We start from the raw sequence: 18,664 nt of genomic DNA on the forward strand, positions 1-18,664 counted from the left end.
CTTTGTAATGCATAGAGACATAGTCACTGACCAATAACCTGCATTAAAGGAAATGGCCACTACGGCGGCACCAATAAGGTCGCTCTCTCACCTGAGCAACAGTACAGGACAGATTCATGTGGGAAGCATCAAAGGGGAAAGGGGAGGAGGGGAAAAAGCATCATGCGGGATTTATTGTAAAAATATATATTTTTAAAAAATGATGTCTTATGAATACATGCCCATTAAGAAGCTTGAGGATTGTTTAACAATATTATCATTGTAGCTGTTTATGTATCAACACCTTACATAATGTATGGAGTCACTATGAGACCAAAAATATGTAAAGACCCATCTCAATATCACGTGTTGTGGATGATACTTAACATGTGTGACATGGAATGTCAATGTAATTGTGCAGCCAGCCAAAATAATTAAGTTATTTTCATATTTGAAAAAGAATAACGCCAACATCTGTTTTTTACAAGAAACTCACTTATCAGCAAAAGGAAGTGAAAGGTTTGTGCGAGCTTGGGATGGGTTGGCATTCTCCTCCACCTCCTTCGCAAGATCCAGAGTGGTATCAATTCTCATTGCTAAAAAAGTCCCATTTAACTCTACAGAAATGATTACAGACCAGATGGATGTTTTATGGTAAAAGGAAATTCACTTTACTGAATTGTTATTGCCCACATGAAGACGACCCAAAGTTCATTAATGACCTTATACTAAAACTATTTAAATGTCATCAACTAAACTATATCCTCTTTCTAACATGTGTAAGGTATTAAACCACAGCATCAAAGAGATGGGTCTATGTGAACTGTGGAGATATAAACATCCAACTGAAAGAGAATACTCCTATTACTCTCACGTCCACAACTCATATTCAAGAATTGACTTTTTTTAATAGTTAACTTTACTTTAATTGCGTGTGTTTCTGGATGTAAATACCTTCCTAGAATAATTACGGTTAATATACCTAAAATACCTTCCTATTAATAATTACGTATGCCAATAGCAAAAACATGGCAATTCAACACAATGTTTATTTTTATTTTTTTAAATAAATGTTATCCCCTTTTCTCCCCAATTTTCGTGGTATCCAATCGCTAGTAATTACTATCTTGTCTCATTGCTACAACTCCCGTACGGGCTCGGGAGAGACGAAGGTCGAAAGCCACGCGTCCTCCAAAGCACAACCCAACCAAGCCGCACTGCTTCTTAACACAGCGCGCCTCCAACCCGGAAGCCAGCCGCACCAATGTGTCGGAGGAAACACCGTGCACCTGGCCCCCTTGGTTAGCGCGTACTGCGCCCGGCCCGCCACAGGAGTCGCTGGAGCGTGATGAGACAAGGATATCCCTACCGGCCAAACCCTCCCTAACCCGGACGACGCTAGCCCAATTGTGCGTCGCCCCACGGACCTCCCGGTCGCGGCCGGCTGCGACAGAGCCTGGGCTCCGGTGACTCTGGTGGCGCAGCTAGCACTGCGATGCAGTGCCCTAGACCACTGCGCCACCCGGGAGGCCCAATTCAACACAATGTTACTTGGAGATAAGAAGTTTACCTCATAGCTCAACACAGATATACTTGTTTTTGGAAATACATTTAAATAATGAAGTATGCCCAACTGTTGTCTGGGAAGCTCTTAAAGCATATACGAGAGGTTGTCTTACTCTTCACATAAGAAAAAATAATTAGAAATACGAGAACAGAAACATTTTAACACAAAATTTTAACACCATTCAACAGTTGAACACTTTGAAGCTCGAATGTAACACAATAAACACCCGATCTGCAGAGATTGCTGCCATGAAATCCAAGCAACAATATGTTGAGCAAGGTGAAAGTGCAGGGAAAATACTTGTTGGTAAATTAAGTAAGAGGAAGAGATACATACAGTATCAAAACAAAGTTCACCTTACAGTGAAATGCTTACTTACAGGCTTTAACCAATAGTGCAAAAAAGTTATTAGGTGAACAATAGTAGAGAAATAAAACAACAGTAAAAAGACATGCTATATACAGTAGTGAGGCTATAAAAGTAGCGAGGCTACATACAGACACCGGTTAGTAAGGCTGATTGAGGTAGTATGTACATGTAGATATGGTTAAAGTAACTATGCATATATGATGAACAGAGAGTAGCAGTAGTGTAAAAGAGGGGTTGCCGGGTGGTGGGTGGCGGGTGGCGGGACACAATGCAGATAGCCCGGTTAGCCGATGTGTGGGAGCACTGGTTGGTCGGCCCAATTGAGGTAGTATGTACATGAATGTATAGTTAAAGTAACTATGCATATATGATAAACAGAGAGTAGCAGCAGCGTAAAAAGAGGGGTCGGGGGGGCACACAATGTAAATACTCCGGGTAGCCATTTGATTACCTGTTCAGGAGTCTTATGGCTTGGGGGTAAAAAACTTTTTGTCCTAGACTTGGCACTCTGATACCGCTTGCCATGCGGTAGTAGAGAGAACAGTCTATGACTGGGGTGGCTGGGATCTTTGACAATTTGTAGGCCCTTCCTCTGACACCGCCTGGTATAGAGGTCCTGGATGGCATGCAGCTTAGCCCCAGTGATGTACTGGGCCGTACGCACTACCCTCTGTAGTGCCTTGCGGTCAGAGGCCGAGCAATTGCCGTACCAGGCAGTGATGCAACCAGTCAGGATGCTCTCGATGTTGCAGCTGTAGAACCTTTTGAGGATCTCAGGATCCATGCCAAATCTTTTTAGTTTCCTGAGGGGGAATAGGCTTCATCCATAGCATTCAAACCCCAGGTAGCATAACAATGGATCCTTCTGAAATCCACTCAGTCTTTAAAACATTTGATCACAAACTGTATCAATCCTAAAACAAAAGTTAAAAGGAGGATATAGACAATTTCCTTAATAAGGCCATTTTACCAATTATAAGTGAATCAGAGAAAATGAATATGGATAGAAACATTACCCCAGGTGAATTGTTGGAGTCCATCAATAATCTAAAAAATAGGAAATCTCCTGGTAATGATGGATTCCCAGTGAAATATATCGACACTTCCGTTCCAAATGACTGAAGCCTATATTACTTATGCTCACAGCAGATCTAGAGAAAAACATACTTCCCCAGTCTCTATGTTTGGCCACATTTACCCTATTTAAACAGAAAGATAAGGATCCATTGTCATGCGGATCTGTCTGCCTATTATCACTCATGAATGTGGATCACAAAATCATTGCTAAAGTATTGGGTTTTCGCATAGAAACAGTAACACACAAGTTGATTTACTCAGGGGGTATACAGAACAGGATTTCTTCAGACAATCTCCAATATTTTTTCTATACAATTCATCATACCAAGAACTTGAACGCTCCAAAAGTGGCAGTATCAATAGATGCTGAAAAAGCAGTCGATAGGGTGGAATGGGCATATTTGGTGACTGTCTTAAAAATAGTTTGATTTTGATCTGTTATTTATTTCCTGGATTGAGCTATTGTACAAATCCCCCAAAGCAACTATATGAACAAATTGACAGATCTATGCATCATTTCCGTTATCAAGAGGGACAAGACAGGGATGCCCTTTGTCTAGTTATTTATTTTCTTTAGACACAGAACCCCTAGCATCTGTAATTAGAACTCATGGCTCAATCTGGGGCATAGAGATTGGTGGAGATCAACATGTAATGTCATTGTATGCGGATTACATTTCACTTTATTTATCTGTCTTTTGTTTTACTACTGTTGGACACATATGGTGCTGTATTTAAAGTGAATTGGGAGAAAACTGAAATAATGCCCATTTCTAATTATACTTCTCAAGCTTAGAAAGTACATTTAAGTGGAAATAGACAAAGACACATATGAAATACCTGGGTGTACTGATACCATGCAAATATAAAATCAATTACTTTCCTTTAATAGATACGATTGAATTCAATGTTCAGAGATGGAAATCTCTCCCAATATCTATGTTACATGTAGGTAGAGTCAACACAATAAAAATGTATATATTACCAAGATTGATGTATTTATTCCAGGCCCTGACAGTTTCAATTTCATCCAACCTTTTTAATAAATTAAATGGCCTGGGGGTCTTGGACTACCTCATATGAAAATGTATTACTGTGCAACACATCTGTATTCACTTAAACAATGGACAGCAGACTATCCTTGTGCATGGAGGAGTATTGAAACAAAAATGTAATACCTTATGATTATTTAAGATAATTCATAGGACTGCACTCATGTAATGTCACATTTTGGTTGGAGATGCAAAAAGCACAAAGGAACCCTATTACATATGCTGTGGTTCTGTGATAAACTGACACCGTTCTGGGATAATGTATGTGCTATCATTTCATTGTGTCTAGGAATTTATATACATTTCTGTCTGTTGGGAAATGTAAATATTGGTGATCAATATCAGAGAAAGTTTTGTAATCTAGGTCTAATTGCTGCAAAAAAATGTATAGCCATGAATTAGTAAACCTCATATTCACCCTCAATAAGAAACTGGAGGACTGAACTACCTGGCTACATACTGTTGGATTTTATATATTATAAAGCGAAATAAAAACCAGAAGTGTTTGACGAAATTTGGAAACCATATGTTGATCACCTCGGGGAATGTGTTGTATATTGTGCGTTTTGTGTTTTTGTGTTGTGAGGTGCTGTGGAAAAACAATTAAAAAACATAACTGATACTCTGGTTTTAGGTTGACTGGATATCCTGTGCTGTAGCTGCGTGTGTATTTAGCTACAGTAACTGCCTGTGTATTATTCAGTATGCATTTGCATGTATTGTATCTCTGCAGTACTGCTCACATGGCCATAGATGACTACAGTAAAACTCCAGAATGGTCAACTCTTTATATTTGATTATGTGCAGGTGACTATGCCCAGCTGAGACTGAGGATTCCCTACCTGGATGCAGGGGTGTATGATGTTCCCATCATAGTGTCGGACTCTGGGAACCCGCCCCTCTCTAACAGGTCTATGATAAAGGTCAAGGTGTGTCCGTGTGACGACAACGGAGACTGTACTACCACCGGAGCTGTAGCTGCCGCTGGACTGGGGACCGGAGCGATCATAGCCATACTCATCTGTATCATCATACTGCTTAGTGAGTATAATACACACTTATACACACACACACACCTGTGCTGTAGGTGTCATTGTCTGTGTCAACATACTACTCCCAGCCCTCCTCTGTCTACCCTGCTGATGTGCTGTGTCTGTTGCAGCAATGGTACTGGTGTTTGTGATGTGGATGAAGCGGAGGGAGAAGGAGCGTCAGGCCAAGCCCCTGCTGATTGACCCAGAGGACGACGTCAGAGACAACATCCTGAAATACGATGAGGAGGGAGGAGGAGAGGAGGACCAGGTCAGTGATATACACATTACACATGCACTAGGATTTCGTTTAACAACGCAGCCATACTTATAGCCTGATGATGACCACACCGAGGATGATGAAGCCGACGATAATGATGATGATGACGACAACAATGATGAAGATGTAATGTTTAAAAAATACTGTGATTGGACTCAGACACTTTCTCCGCCATTCTTACACTTACACTGAGTCCCCTTCCTTGTCTGGTGTTGCAGGACTATGACCTAAGCCAGCTGCAGCAGCCCGAGGCTCTGGACCACATCATCTGTAAACCAACGGGGGTGCGCAGAGTGGACGAGAGGCCTGTCATCGCTGAGTCCCAGTACCCCGTCAGACCCAGCCTGCCTCATCCCGGAGATATCGGAGACTTCATCAACGACGTATGTTAACTATTAGACATTGTTCATCTCGAAAGATCATACAAGTGTGTTAATGTTCACATCCCTGTACTTATCAGTGATAGCTTTTCAAAAGTTTTCTCTCCTCAGTGTTAACTAATCCTTTGTCTTTCTCTCTCAGGGTCTGAGGGCAGCAGACAACGACCCCACAGCTCCGCCCTATGACTCCCTGCTGGTGTTTGACTACGAGGGCAGCGGCTCCACGGCCGGCTCCGTCAGCTCCCTCAACTCCTCAAGCTCAGGGGACCAGGACTACGACTACCTCAACGACTGGGGCCCCCGCTTCAAGAAGCTGGCTGACCTCTACGGCGGAGGAGACGACGACTGAGAAAGGGGTGGGGTACGGAGGGGGTCCGGGGGGAGGGTTTGGGGTTGGGGTCAGATGGTCCTCGAAACCACAGGCAGGGCCCAAGCAGTACCACATTAGATATTTCCATAGTAGACCAGTGAGGACAGAACGGACGTTAGAGACTGTTCTAGAACACGGCCTGTGACCTCACCAGGTTCTGCTGCTACTCTATTCTGGCTTTTTTAGTGGCAAGTTTTTAGTGTGTTTTGCTTCTCACTCTACTGAACCTCAAGCTATCTGGGGACACAAGGCACTTCTGAGAGACAGGAGTGATTACGCTCGTTTGGCTTGGATGATAAAAAGGAACAGGACAAACCCGTCTCTTTTTGGCTTAACGCTGAACAGAGTGTACAGAAAGACACTTTCTCTCTCAACTTGAATTTCCTTAGAACAGAAGCACTGTCGTTTTATAAAGTGCCTTTTGTGGTGTGTTTTGTATTGGACTCCTGCTATCTCAGGGTTGTTTGCCATTGGAGTGGTTTCGAGCGGCACACTCCCTTGTAACCCCCATGCCCCCAACCTTCATATGGCTCCCTCTCCTCTTCTCTCTGGTGTAGAAAGAACTACTGTACCCAGCAGCAACACAGAGAAGTGATCCTCACAACGAGGGCTGGCTGCAGGTTAAGATCAGTTGAATTCTGACCTTTTGGAGCATTTTGGGGAAGTACTACTAAAGCAACCCTCTGTCAGTGAGACCTGATACACACTAGGGTGATCGAAGACTTTCCCAAGCATCATCCGGTCAACACAACAACACACTGACATTGGGTGTGTGAGTGTATGTGGTTGTTTTTATAAATGTGGGGGTTTTCTAACAAACAGAGAATGCCTGCCTTTCCTCTGTGAACTCAGTCTAGGAGCATTTACGTTTGGACGCTTGCCTGCCCTGTACGGTTTTGTGTTGCTTTCCACACTGTAAAACTTATATAGGCATGATCTGAGTAGTGAGACAGTATGAGACAGTACGACTTTAAATGGCTTGGAAAGAAGGCACTGAAAAATAAGCGTTATAAGGATTTTTTTGCCTTGAACATTCCCATTTTTTAGGTCAACAAAACTATTAAAAGGTGCATGATTTTTTTTCAAAATGTTTTACTCAACGCACTTGTTCTTATGTGGTGAGAATGTAAAAAATAGTAAGCTGAAAATATATGAATATACTCTGTAAAAAGACATTCAAAAAAGAAAATGCTGTAAGATACCTATTTTTTGAAGTATTAACAACCAAAAGGTTGATGCTCTTCAATGGGCTGAATGACATTTTGGCCCGGCCATTTTCAATGTGTGCGTGTGTTTCTTTTCTAATTTTGGTCAAGATGCTGTAGGTTTCTTTCAGTTTATCTTTATCTTTTTCCCACAAAAAAATAGTTGGTTCTTTTTTAAGAATTAAGAAAGCTTTGTTATAGTTCAGTTTTTTTAATATGTCAAATGCAGCCCTCCCTCTTCTCATGTGTCTTTGACGAACGCATTTCTGTCGGCCTCTGAAGTTGGAACTGTTCAAGGGTTAAACAGCCAAGCCTGCTGATAGTTGTTCTATTATTCAGTGTATCTGAATTATTTTCTTCATTGATCTGGATATGTGCTTTAGAAAATAAATGAGAGATGTTTTAAAAATGTGGCACCTTACTTATTTCTACCCTGTTCAACCATCAGTGTTCTTCACTCCAACTTTCTGAGATTACACCCTCCTGGAATATATACTCTTGATACTATTTTTATCTTAAACTTGGCCATTGGTTATTTTGCACCCTCGCTAAATGACTGACTGTACTATTCTCTGTTTGTGTTTTTGCTGGATGTCAAGGCCTGATGGTTCTAACTCCCTGTACACTGCAGAGCTGGGTCACAACGTGTATTTGGGTCCATCCCTGTGATTTCAATTAGTCAGCTGAGGCCCCAAAAAGCGGCGGGGGAATGGAAGGATTTTAATCCTCCCCGGCTGTGTGTCTATCAATTAGCCACACCATTAATCCCCAGGACCTAATCTCATTAGATAGAGAGCCTTTAATGAGACACCCAGAGAGAGAAATTATATATATATATTATTTTTTTAACCTGTTTTAGACCCAGGTCCACTCAGACCCAACGAGAGAGAGAGAGAGAGAGAGAGAGAGAGAGAGAGAGAGAGAGAGAGAGAGAGAGAGAGAGAGAGAGAGAGAGAGAGAGAGAGAGAGAGAGAGAGAGAGAGAGAGAGAGAGAGAGAGAGAGAGAGAGAGAGAGAGAGAGAGAGAGAGAGAGAGAGAGAGAGAGAGAGAGAGAGAGAGAGAGAGAGAGAGAGAGAGAGAGAGAGAGAGAGAGAGAGAGAGAGAGAGAAATTTAATAAGGAATCCTTCCATTCATACAGTGAAGCACAGCAACCATACTAACAAGAAGATTCCATCACCTGTGAATGGCATTGCTTTTGCACAAGTAACTATTAAAAAGTAATAATTGTCTTCAGATGATGATGCAAATGGAGGGTTACTTCGGTTTCTTCAAGGGTTAGGCCACTTTGATATATTGGCAAACAGTTCCTGTGGCCCTGGCCTGCACACTTTGAGTCCCACAATCACACCGGCGTGATTTAGTTCTTCCAACTCCTTAAACAGTGTGTGTTTGAGCTACAGACTTCTTTTTTTGCATTGGTTTTGTCTATTTCTGTTCTTCTGCTTCAGCTGATACCAACCATTATTATGTGTGATTAACAGGGGGTGAGCTAGAGCGGATTGTGAGATAAGGCCGGATCCCGAAAACGGTTCTTCTCACAAAAATGTATGTAAAATCCATACGGTTTGAGCTACATACTATTATTAGCCCACTATGAATAGCGGAGACTCTCACAAATGCGCATGTTTGCTCAATGTTTTGTTCGATGACGTTCACAAGTCAAACAAGTCATTAGAAGGTAAGGTTTCTTCGAGATAGAATATCATAGGTGCTGTCACAAACAACACACAGTTGTCACTAACTAGTTGGATATTCATTTTCTACTGAGCAAACTATTTCTGTACTTACAGCATTCTTATAAATTAATTTTCTATTTGGTTTTTGCTTGACATTTGTGACTCGTTTCAAGAACCTAGGTGTATGTCGCAGGTCACTACTTCACAGGAGAGCCATTTTTTAAATACAAATGCATGTGACCTTTCATGTGCCTTAATAACAAACTAGTATGCCATATGTAAATACTAATAGAATTGTTAAATTACGAGCCTAGTTGGTTTAGCCACAGAAAAGTCAGCAACCTTCCCCCTAGCCATGATTGGCTGAGATAATGAGTGGGCTGGACATGCCGAGAGATGAGTTTGGATTGGTCTGCCATATAGCATACTTCTGTCTATTTGAGCTGGTCAGTATGTGTAGGAAATCATGTTTAACGCGGCTTTTTATAAAAATGTATCGCGTAGTAAAACTGGATAAGTGTTGCTCTCCACTTTCTGGAGGACCGAGTTTTGAAATCAGTGGAATTTGAGTATCATAGCTAAGGAGATGGAGAAAACACCAGTCTCTGGATTACATCTTCAAACTAAGGGCAACCATGGCATCCGTGACAGAGAGGGAGAAGTGTCCATCCTTGATGTATATGTGTAAGATAGTCTAGCGAGCTACATTTTCAGAGATTACACGTTTCTAATTTTGACAGAAAGTGGTCTCATTTCAAGTTAGTGTACTGTTTGCTAGCTAACGTTAGCTGGCTGGCTCGCTAGCTAACGTTACGTGTATGATCTTATTATTCGTATCGCAGAGCCATTTGCTTTGCTAGTTATAGTCTAATGTTAGCTAGCTAACATTGAACCTGGTTGGTTAGCTACCTGCAGATTCATGCAGGGTAGTAACATCTGAGTTGGGATGATAGTAAATTGTTTACCTAGCTAGCTAGCTACATGTCTTAACAAAAGATTCCACTATGCAAGTAACCATTTCGGGTTTGTTCGTAAATTCAGTCTGGCCATCTACTCCGATTTCAGAGCACTCTCATCTGAGTGTGCCAGAGTGCAGAATAACTGATGAATTTACGAATGCTCAACACCCGTTGAATATGGCCAGTGTCAGCAAACGCCGTCAAAAAAGCGTAATTACATTGTTGCCAGCAGCACAGTTAGTCACCAACGCTAGGGCGAGTAAAATGGTCAGAGTTTGGGTGGGGGCTAAAGCTTAAGAGGGTGTGAACGATGCTGAATGGGTGTGGGCAAAGAGCTCTCCAGTAGGTACCAAAAATTCAAAGGCCATTTTGAGGTTTGAGGTTACAAGTTTATCAACTTTCAAAGCAGAATTACTTTCCCATTGTTCCTCAAATGCAGTGTATGATATACCATTTTGTAGCTCTGTGTGTCTGCTTTTATCCAATGTAAAATTAAAAAAACACAATTTGAAATGTTGCTACATAAGACCAAATCAAGGCAGTCGGTCACATTTGTCAATAAAACTCAATGTTTTATGTTAAATATTAAATCGTTTTGTGTTCTACTTGTAGCCCTGGTTGTCCTGAAAATAAAATGGTGAAACACTTCATTGTGAGGCTAAATATAAGGGCGAGACATGCAGATAAATTAATGTAGTGAAAAAAATCTGATTATTTTGTTGGGAGTCCCTAGGACTGATAAGGTTTAAAGAGTTAAAGAGAGAGAAAAGCAAACTTGATGTAGCTTATTGATAAATGGTGTATAGGCTACTGAGCAATAGTTTAGCAGTTGGCCAGCGGCCAGCCCCTTATGTGTTGTAAATAAAGTTCTCCTTTTCAAATGCGCTCAGCTCAGCTCTTTAATTTCCTCCCTAAAAAAAAGGCCTAGTCTCTTGGGCCGGCAGAGGGAACAATCCAATCTGAGAAAGACTTGGACCGCCGGGTGTTGGTGATGCCCTGGTAACTGACTGTTTACAATTTAGTGCTGATGGGGCTGCTTCGGTGTGGTCAGTGCCCTGGGAGGGACTTGTATACCGGGTCTGTTGTGCTGACACAGTGGGGCTCTCCTGCTATTTTAAGATCAGGTCGTGAATGAGATCAAGGCTGCGATTCAATCAGATTAAGCGTTAACCGACAATAGCCGACACCCGCATAGCTGGTGTTTTGGTGGTGTCGGAGGTGTAACTGCATTAAGAGCTGTCAAATCGGTGAGCGGCTGCTCGTGTGTTTATCACGAAGCTACACCCCTCCCACTCGTGTTAGAAGTTCGGAACGAGAAAGTGTAGGCTGTATATCCTATCGAAATAATGACTGTCAAATTTAAAATCATTAAACGAAGCAATAAAGATTTATATCAGTTATCGAGGTGTAGAGGCTGTATGGGATTATTACTAATACGACTCGCTGCATCCAATGGCAGTGTCCGCAATAGCCTACTGCACAGGGCTGCTTGTGGATTTGACAACTCTAATGCAGTTCCACCTCTGACATCGCCAAAACAACCGCTATACAGATTTTGGCAAAAGCGGATCTGATTGAATTGGGCCCCAAAGCAGGAGAATCAACTGCGTTGCACTAAAATACCTTGTTGAATAACTGACTTGCAGCATCTACCCTTCCCAATGTGGTGTTAGTGCCTTATCTGGTCCTGTCAGAGTGCAGTGATTGTGAGCAAGCCCACTTTGAAGGGTTTGGAAGCCATCATCCATGGCTAATGTAGACTGGGGTGGAGAGTATGGTGAGAATGAGAGACTCCTGCTCTGTCTTCTATTTCCATTCAATCCCATTTCCATTCGTCAGCATCAGTACAGGCATGCAGACCAGTGCTTCACATGAATAATAGATTGGAAGCAGAGTGATTAGTATAAATAAGTAATCAGCCACCATGTGTACTAGCATTAACTGTGTATGTGTAATGATATTACAGTAACATGATGAAGAGTAATGCCAACCTATCTGACTATGTACCTGCTGAACCCGTTTTCTCGATGTATTGTAGTGTCTGTCGACAAATTTCGAATTAAAGGTACATCGTTTTTAAAGGGATGGCTTAAGATAAATGTACTGAAACCCCTATTGAATGAAAACTCCAATCAGAAAATCTGTTGGCTATCAAGTAGAAGGGATTTCGGCTCTTACTTTTATTCAGTGCGCGCAAGGTAGCCACACCTGTAGAACACATTACGCGCTTGCATTAGGTTAGTCTGAATACCAACTACTGAGAAGTGCGCAGGAAAGGTGTACTTTTCCTAAGTCTGAATCGGCCCCCAGGTGATGAGCCTGAGAGACACTGCCTAAGGGACTAGTCAGCAGCATGACACTGTGATGTGTGTGTGTGTGTGTGTGTGTGTGTGTGTGTGTGTGTGTGTGTGTGTGTGTGTGTGTGTGTGTGTGTGTGTGTGTGTGTGTGGCCTGCAGCAGTGGGCTGGTCTAAATGAGGCCCATTAAAGAGGCCAACAGGCTATTAATCCCAGATTCAATACTTCACAGGTTCAGCAGCGGTTATGAGCCCATTCCAGCGGCAGTCATAAACACTGGGCTCATTTCCAGGGCAGAGCAGACCGCTTCACTCGACCCCAATACTCATTAACCCACTCTGGAACAGTAAAAGACATGAATGAGAAAGACCCCAATAAGTTAGTGTAAATAAAGAATAAGGGCTCTATTCAATATGTATCGTGGAAATTCAGCGCTAAAGCCCAATTGAAATTTAAAGGCAATGTTTAGCGTTGGCGGAGACTGCATTCCCGGTAAATGCTGTATATGTCGGCTCAATCAGAAATGACCTTTACATTTCTATAGCGCAGTCTGTAACGGTTAGGCGATACAGATTGAATAGAGCCCTAGGTGTTTTTCCTCTTCATGGAGATCAAGGCCAGCTGCTAGATGATCTCTGACTTGTTACTTCAAACGGTAAAGACTCCTCTTAACCTCCCGCTGACCTCTGGTCCTCTAGGACTGAGCCTCCTCTTGATTTGAACCATGGTTAACCTTTAACCATCATGGCCTTTCAAGAGCATGTCCATCTGAAAAGGTAAACAAGGGGAAGGTACTTTGGCTTGACCTCTTCCTTTCACCACCAGCTTTTGGAACTTCTCAATCCATATTTAGAATCCTTCATGTGCTGCCTCAACAATAGACACGCCCGCACGCATACACACACACAATTTTTTACTATCCTAGTGGGGACCCAAAATTGATTTCCATTAAATATCCTATTTTCCCTAACCCCTAACCCTTACCATAACCCTAAACCTAATCATAATTCCTTACTCTAAACCTAACCCCCAATTCTAACCCTAACCTGAACCACTAAGCCTAAAATATCCCACGAGGGAGAATTTTCCTTGTTTTACCATCCTTGTGGGGACTTGGGGATTTCCGGTATCCACGGGTATAGTAATACAAACACACACAACCCCCCCCCCCCCCCCCAGTGTCATGCTGCTGTTCCCACTTGGGGGCAGATTCAGACTTAGGAAATGTCCACCTTCCCTACACACTTCTCAGTAGTTGGTATTCAGACTTACCTAATGTAGGCACGTAAATGCACTCTACAGGTGTGGCTACAGTTGAAGTCTTAGGTTGGAGTCATTAAAACTCGTTTTTCAACCACTCCACAAATTTCTTGTTAACAAACTATAGTTTTGACAAGTCTGTTAGGACATCTACTTTGTGCATGACACAAGTCATTTTTCCAACAATTGTTTACAGACAGATTATTTCACTGATAATTCACTGTGTCACACTTCCAGGGGGTCAGAAGTTTACATACACTAAGTTGACTGTACCTTTAAACAGCTTCGAAAATTCCAGAAAATGATGTCATGGCGTTAGAAGCTTCTGACAGGCTAATTGACATAATTTCAGTCAATTGGAGGTGTACCTGTGGATGTATTTCAAGGCCTACCTTCAAACTCAGTGCCTCTTTGCTTGACATCATGGGATCAAAATAAATCAGCCAAAAAATTGTAGACCTCCACAAGTCTGGTTCATCCTTGGGAGCAATTTCCAAACGCCTGAAGGTACCACGTTCATCTGTACAAACAATAGTACACAAGTATAAACACCATGGGACCACGCAGCCGTCATACCGCTCAGGAAGGAGACGCGTTCTATGTCCTAGAGATGAACGTATTTTGGTGCGAAAAGTGCAAATCAATCCTAGAACAACAACAAAGGACATTGTGAAGATGCTGGAGGAAACAGGTACAAAAGTATCTATATCCACAGTAAAACGAGTCATATACCGACATAAACTGAAAGGCCGCTCAGCAAGGAAGAAGCCACTGTTCCAAAACCGCCATAAAAAAACTGACTACGGTTTGCAACTGCACATGGGGACAAAGATCATGCTTTTTGGAGAAATGTCCTCTGGTCTGATGAAACAAAAATAGAACTGTTTGGCCATAATGACCATCATTATGTTTGGAGGAAAAAGGGGGAAGCTTGCAAGCCAAAGAACACCATCCCAACCTTGAAGCACAGGGTGTCAGCATCATGTTGTGGGGGTGCTTTGCTGCAGGAGGGACTGGTGCACTTCACAAAATAGATGGCATCATGAGGGAGGAAAATTACATGGATATATTGAAACAACATCTCAAGACATCAGTCAGGAAGTTAAAGCTTGGTCGCAAATGGGCCTTCCAAATGGACAATGACCCCAAGCATACTTCCAAAGTTGGCAAAATGGCTTAAGGACAACAAAGTCAAGGTATTGGAGTGGCCATCACAAAGCCCAGACCTCAATCCTATATAACATTTGTGGGCAGAACTGAAAATGCGTGTGCGAGCAAAAAGGCCTACAAACCTGACTCAGTTACACCAGCTGGGTCAGGAGGAAAGGGCCAAAATTCACCCAACTTATTGTGGGAAGCTTGTGGAAGGCTACCTGAAACGTTTGACCCAAGTTAAACAATTTAAAGGTAATGCTACCAAATACTAATTGAGTGTATGTAAACTTCTGACCTACTGGTAATGTGATGAAAGAAATAAAAGCTGAAATAAATAATTCTCTCTACTATTATTCTAACATTTCACATTCTTAAAATAAAGTGGTGATCCTAACTGACAATAGGATTAGATGTCAGGAATTGTGAAAAACTGAATTTAAATGTATTTGGCTACGGTGTATGTAAACTTCCGACTTCAACTGCGCACTGAATAAAAGTAAGTAAACCGCTGGAACCTTCCCACTTTCTGGCCAACAGATTTTCTCATGGAGTTTTTATTCAGTACATTTATCTTAAGCCATCCCTTTAAATACGATGTACCTTTCATTCGTATTTTGTCGACATACTAGAATACATAGAGAAAACGCGTTCAGAATATAGGGCTCAATAAGAAAAAGCCATCTAAGTATATGCATATTCATCTCCGTTTCAGCACCAACTGGTAGGTTTTAGGGTTAGGAAAGTATGAATCATAAAAAAACAGGTTTGAAGGGCCTTTACGCACTAAATATATTGACTAATCAAAAATACAGTGGTATATGTTAAAGATCAGATGATATTTACTAGAAGAGAGAGACCAAGTTGAGACGCTAGACCAGGTGGATAAGGTATGATATTTAAGGCAGTTTAATAAGTTGCAAAGATATCTGACAACACGTGCACGGGCTCGTCCATTTAGCTCAGAGGGAGCTAGCAGGAGGAGCCCCGACTCATATTGTGCAATACATTTTATACAGTGAAATGACGTAGTTAGATTCTAGTAGTTCTGCTCTCCTGACTGGTCGCTGTGAGTGGAGGGCGGTCCCCTTCAGGCTGATATCAATGTTCCATTGGTTCTCAGTAGTGTTCTTTGTCCTTGGAACTCCCGCCTGAAACAGGGGTTTGTGTGTGTGTGTGTGTATATGCATGCGCATGCTCGTTGAGTGCCATGCCGGTCTGGGTTGTCTCTTGTATTGACAAGATGTTGAAGCAGACACCAGCAACTGGCGCCTGAGGTCAGAGCGCCCCCCTGCCTTATCAGTGCTCATAAATGGTTTGTGTCAGCCATCTCTCTCTGTGTGTGTGTGGGAGTAAGGTTAGTATCTGGCACAGGCAGAACTGGTTCATCTGTGGGGTGCAGCAAAGTGTTACAACCACGTCTGCTTTAATAATGAAGGCATTATAACAATATTATAGCTAACAAATCCCCCTCTTCACGTCTTAAAAGACGTGACCACAGTAAAATCTGTCAGCAAACAATTTTTTTTATTATTCCCCCTCTTCACGTCTCACCAGAGACGTGACAATAGTAAATCCTCTAGCCATCACTAGTCATCAAATTGATACCCAGGCTCAGCTTCCTCAATAGCAAGGAGTGGGTACATCTGACCCCTATCGGTCTGCTTTGGGTCTATAGCAGATAGGGTATCAGAGTGCGAGCACATGGAATGCAACAGCAACCACAAAGCACAAGTATCGCGGCAAAAACAGAAATTGAGACAAGGATAGAGGAAACAAGCATTTTATAATTGCCAAAAGCATCCATCCAAGAATCCCACATAGTAGTGTCCACTCCGGAGTGCTGTTTCATCTTCCCATTAAGCGTGCGAAGACCCTCTAGGGCGGCGGTAAGACTTCCATCATTCGCTGTATTTTTGGGAATGAAAGTACAACATTGCTCCCCAAACATGGCACAAACACCTCCGCGCTCAGCCAACAACATATCTACTGCGATTCTATTCTGAAATGCCATCAGGGATGTAGCGGCCAATTGGCCATGGACCGCCTCGAAGCCTTGTTGAGTCCAAAATCCCACATTATTAACCAAAAAACGAGAAAATGAATGTTAAACCCTCAGGTCCATCCCTCTATACAACCTGTACCAGGTGGGCTCGTCGCCACCCGGGAACTTCAAACCTTCACAACAGGGAGGACAAACATCACTTTTTATTCATTCGACAACATCAATTGCAGCAAACCAAGGGTCCTCCTCTGTCAGGCCTCTCCTGCGAAAGCTTGATTCCGTATCAGCCTCTCCAACTGGAGCATCAAGCAACGGCATCATACCAGAGGTCCTTGCCACATCTGTAACAGACTTCTTCAAACAAGGTATGATACAGGCAGCACAGCACATGAGCATAAGAAAAACAACAACTAGGGACACCGAAATCCAGTATTCATCATTGTAGTGTACTTACCAAACCAACCACCCAGCCAGGGGAACAGTCCACTCTCCTCCACACCTGCAAGACCCTCCATCTCCACCGATAACCTTACCAACCCACTCAGAGCTTTTTTTTAAATGCTCCCATCCGGACTAGTATTGTTAGGGACAAACTTGCAATACTGTTCTCCAATCATTTTACATACACCTCCCTGGTTGGCCAGTATCATGTCTAGTGCTAGCCTATTCTGTCTAGCAGTTCGAGAGGTGGCATCCAATTGTTCAGCCATCCCCCTAAGTGCAGTGTGGGTGTAGTTGACAAATCATTGTTGATTATAGTAGATATAATTGATCCAGGCATTTTGTTTAGTATCAACAATAGCTGGACCAAGAATGGTGGGCATCAGATGCCACAGACCATCATTTCTGTTTAATGCCTGGAATTCGTGGGGGGACCCCTATTAGGACCCCCAAGAGGTTGGTGTGGATGTTATCTGTACCCTCGGACCAAGTAGCGTCTCGGCTCTGCCGTCTCCTGGGTTGGTTCCGAGCCTCTGTGTCATGTGCAGCTCCCAGAAGTTGATTAGCTGTAACCTCAATAATAGGCAATGGTGTTATCAGACTGGCCAAAACACATGTGCAACGACAATTTCCTTTCAAAATGGGGGTCAACTGCCTGGCAGGTCCACACATCCACCATACATCAGCAACACCTCTAGTTAATAGTGACATTAGTGATGCAGGCAGTAGTAGGGAGCCTCACATAGTCTATACCCCTACCTGTACCAGTGATACAGCTGTAATATCCCCCATATGCCTTAACTCCCCACGGTACCTTCTGGGGAGGGACTTCTGGGAACACAAGACTCAGAGTTTTACACAGGGTTGAATTTGGCTTAAACTTTCCAATGTACACATCCAACCTTCCCCATTACTTAGGGCAAATGGGTGAGCAGCCAGAATAGGTCTGGCATGTCCACATACGACACAGTCCTTTCTATTTATTGTTTTGTAGGCCAACCACATATTCTCCCTTTCCTCATATTCAGTTTAAGTCCCCAATTGGTCACTATCTGAGATGTCTTTTACATTTATTACCTGTACCAGATTGGAGAGCTTAGGTGGTGGTGTGGGAGTTGGTCTTGAAGTGGTGGAGGAGGCCGGCTGAATCCCTGGTCTGTTGGAACTGGTGGTTGTTCTGGCAGTACTGCGATGGTAACATCCCCATCGTATCCTAATCGGACAGCTCAGGACTACAAGCAGTCCTGTAAAACCCCACCCTCTCCCAGAGAACACATCATCAGCCAGAGATCAAGCAACACTTTCACTTCTATGAACGTTCACAGTGATGACAGGTCGGGGTCAGGGAATTCTTCATTAAGGAGTTGACCCCTGAGCTTTATTAGCAACAGTTCTTCTCCCTAACTCTGTGATCATTCGGCAGTGCCAGTGTGTCTCACCCTCCAAGTGCGATATGCCCCCAGGTCAAGTGAATCACCTTCTCCTTTAATTCATCTGTAACGCATAAAATCCTGGACATACAGGTTCGGTTAACCACCAGTTTCTCATTTGTTTTATCTGATT

General features: G+C 42.7%; 1 protein-coding gene and 1 long non-coding RNA gene across 4 annotated transcripts in view; one reads left to right on the forward strand and one right to left on the reverse strand.

The window, feature by feature from the left end:
• Positions 1 to 6,098, forward strand: part of LOC139535600 (cadherin-4-like) — a 250,078-nt gene extending 243,980 nt beyond the window's left edge. For all 3 annotated transcript variants that reach the window (XM_071335181.1, XM_071335182.1, XM_071335183.1), the window contains 4 exons: positions 4,852 to 5,085; positions 5,207 to 5,346; positions 5,574 to 5,738; positions 5,878 to 6,098. In XM_071335181.1, coding sequence (XP_071191282.1) covers positions 4,852 to 5,085; positions 5,207 to 5,346; positions 5,574 to 5,738; positions 5,878 to 6,084 — 746 coding nt within the window. In that variant the 3' untranslated portion in view covers positions 6,085 to 6,098. The remainder of the gene's footprint in view (positions 1 to 4,851; positions 5,086 to 5,206; positions 5,347 to 5,573; positions 5,739 to 5,877) is intronic.
• Positions 6,099 to 16,422: 10,324 nt separating this feature from the next.
• Positions 16,423 to 18,260, reverse strand: LOC139536566 (uncharacterized). Its single transcript, XR_011667327.1, has 2 exons — positions 18,179 to 18,260; positions 16,423 to 17,667 (listed from the first exon to the last, which is right to left on the reverse strand). It is a non-coding gene; the product is annotated as an uncharacterized lncRNA (long non-coding RNA).
• Positions 18,261 to 18,664: the final 404 nt, after the last annotated feature.

Source organism: Salvelinus alpinus, chromosome 12 (genome assembly GCF_045679555.1).
Source record: "Salvelinus alpinus chromosome 12, SLU_Salpinus.1, whole genome shotgun sequence".
Taxonomy (NCBI): Eukaryota; Metazoa; Chordata; class Actinopteri; order Salmoniformes; family Salmonidae; genus Salvelinus; species Salvelinus alpinus.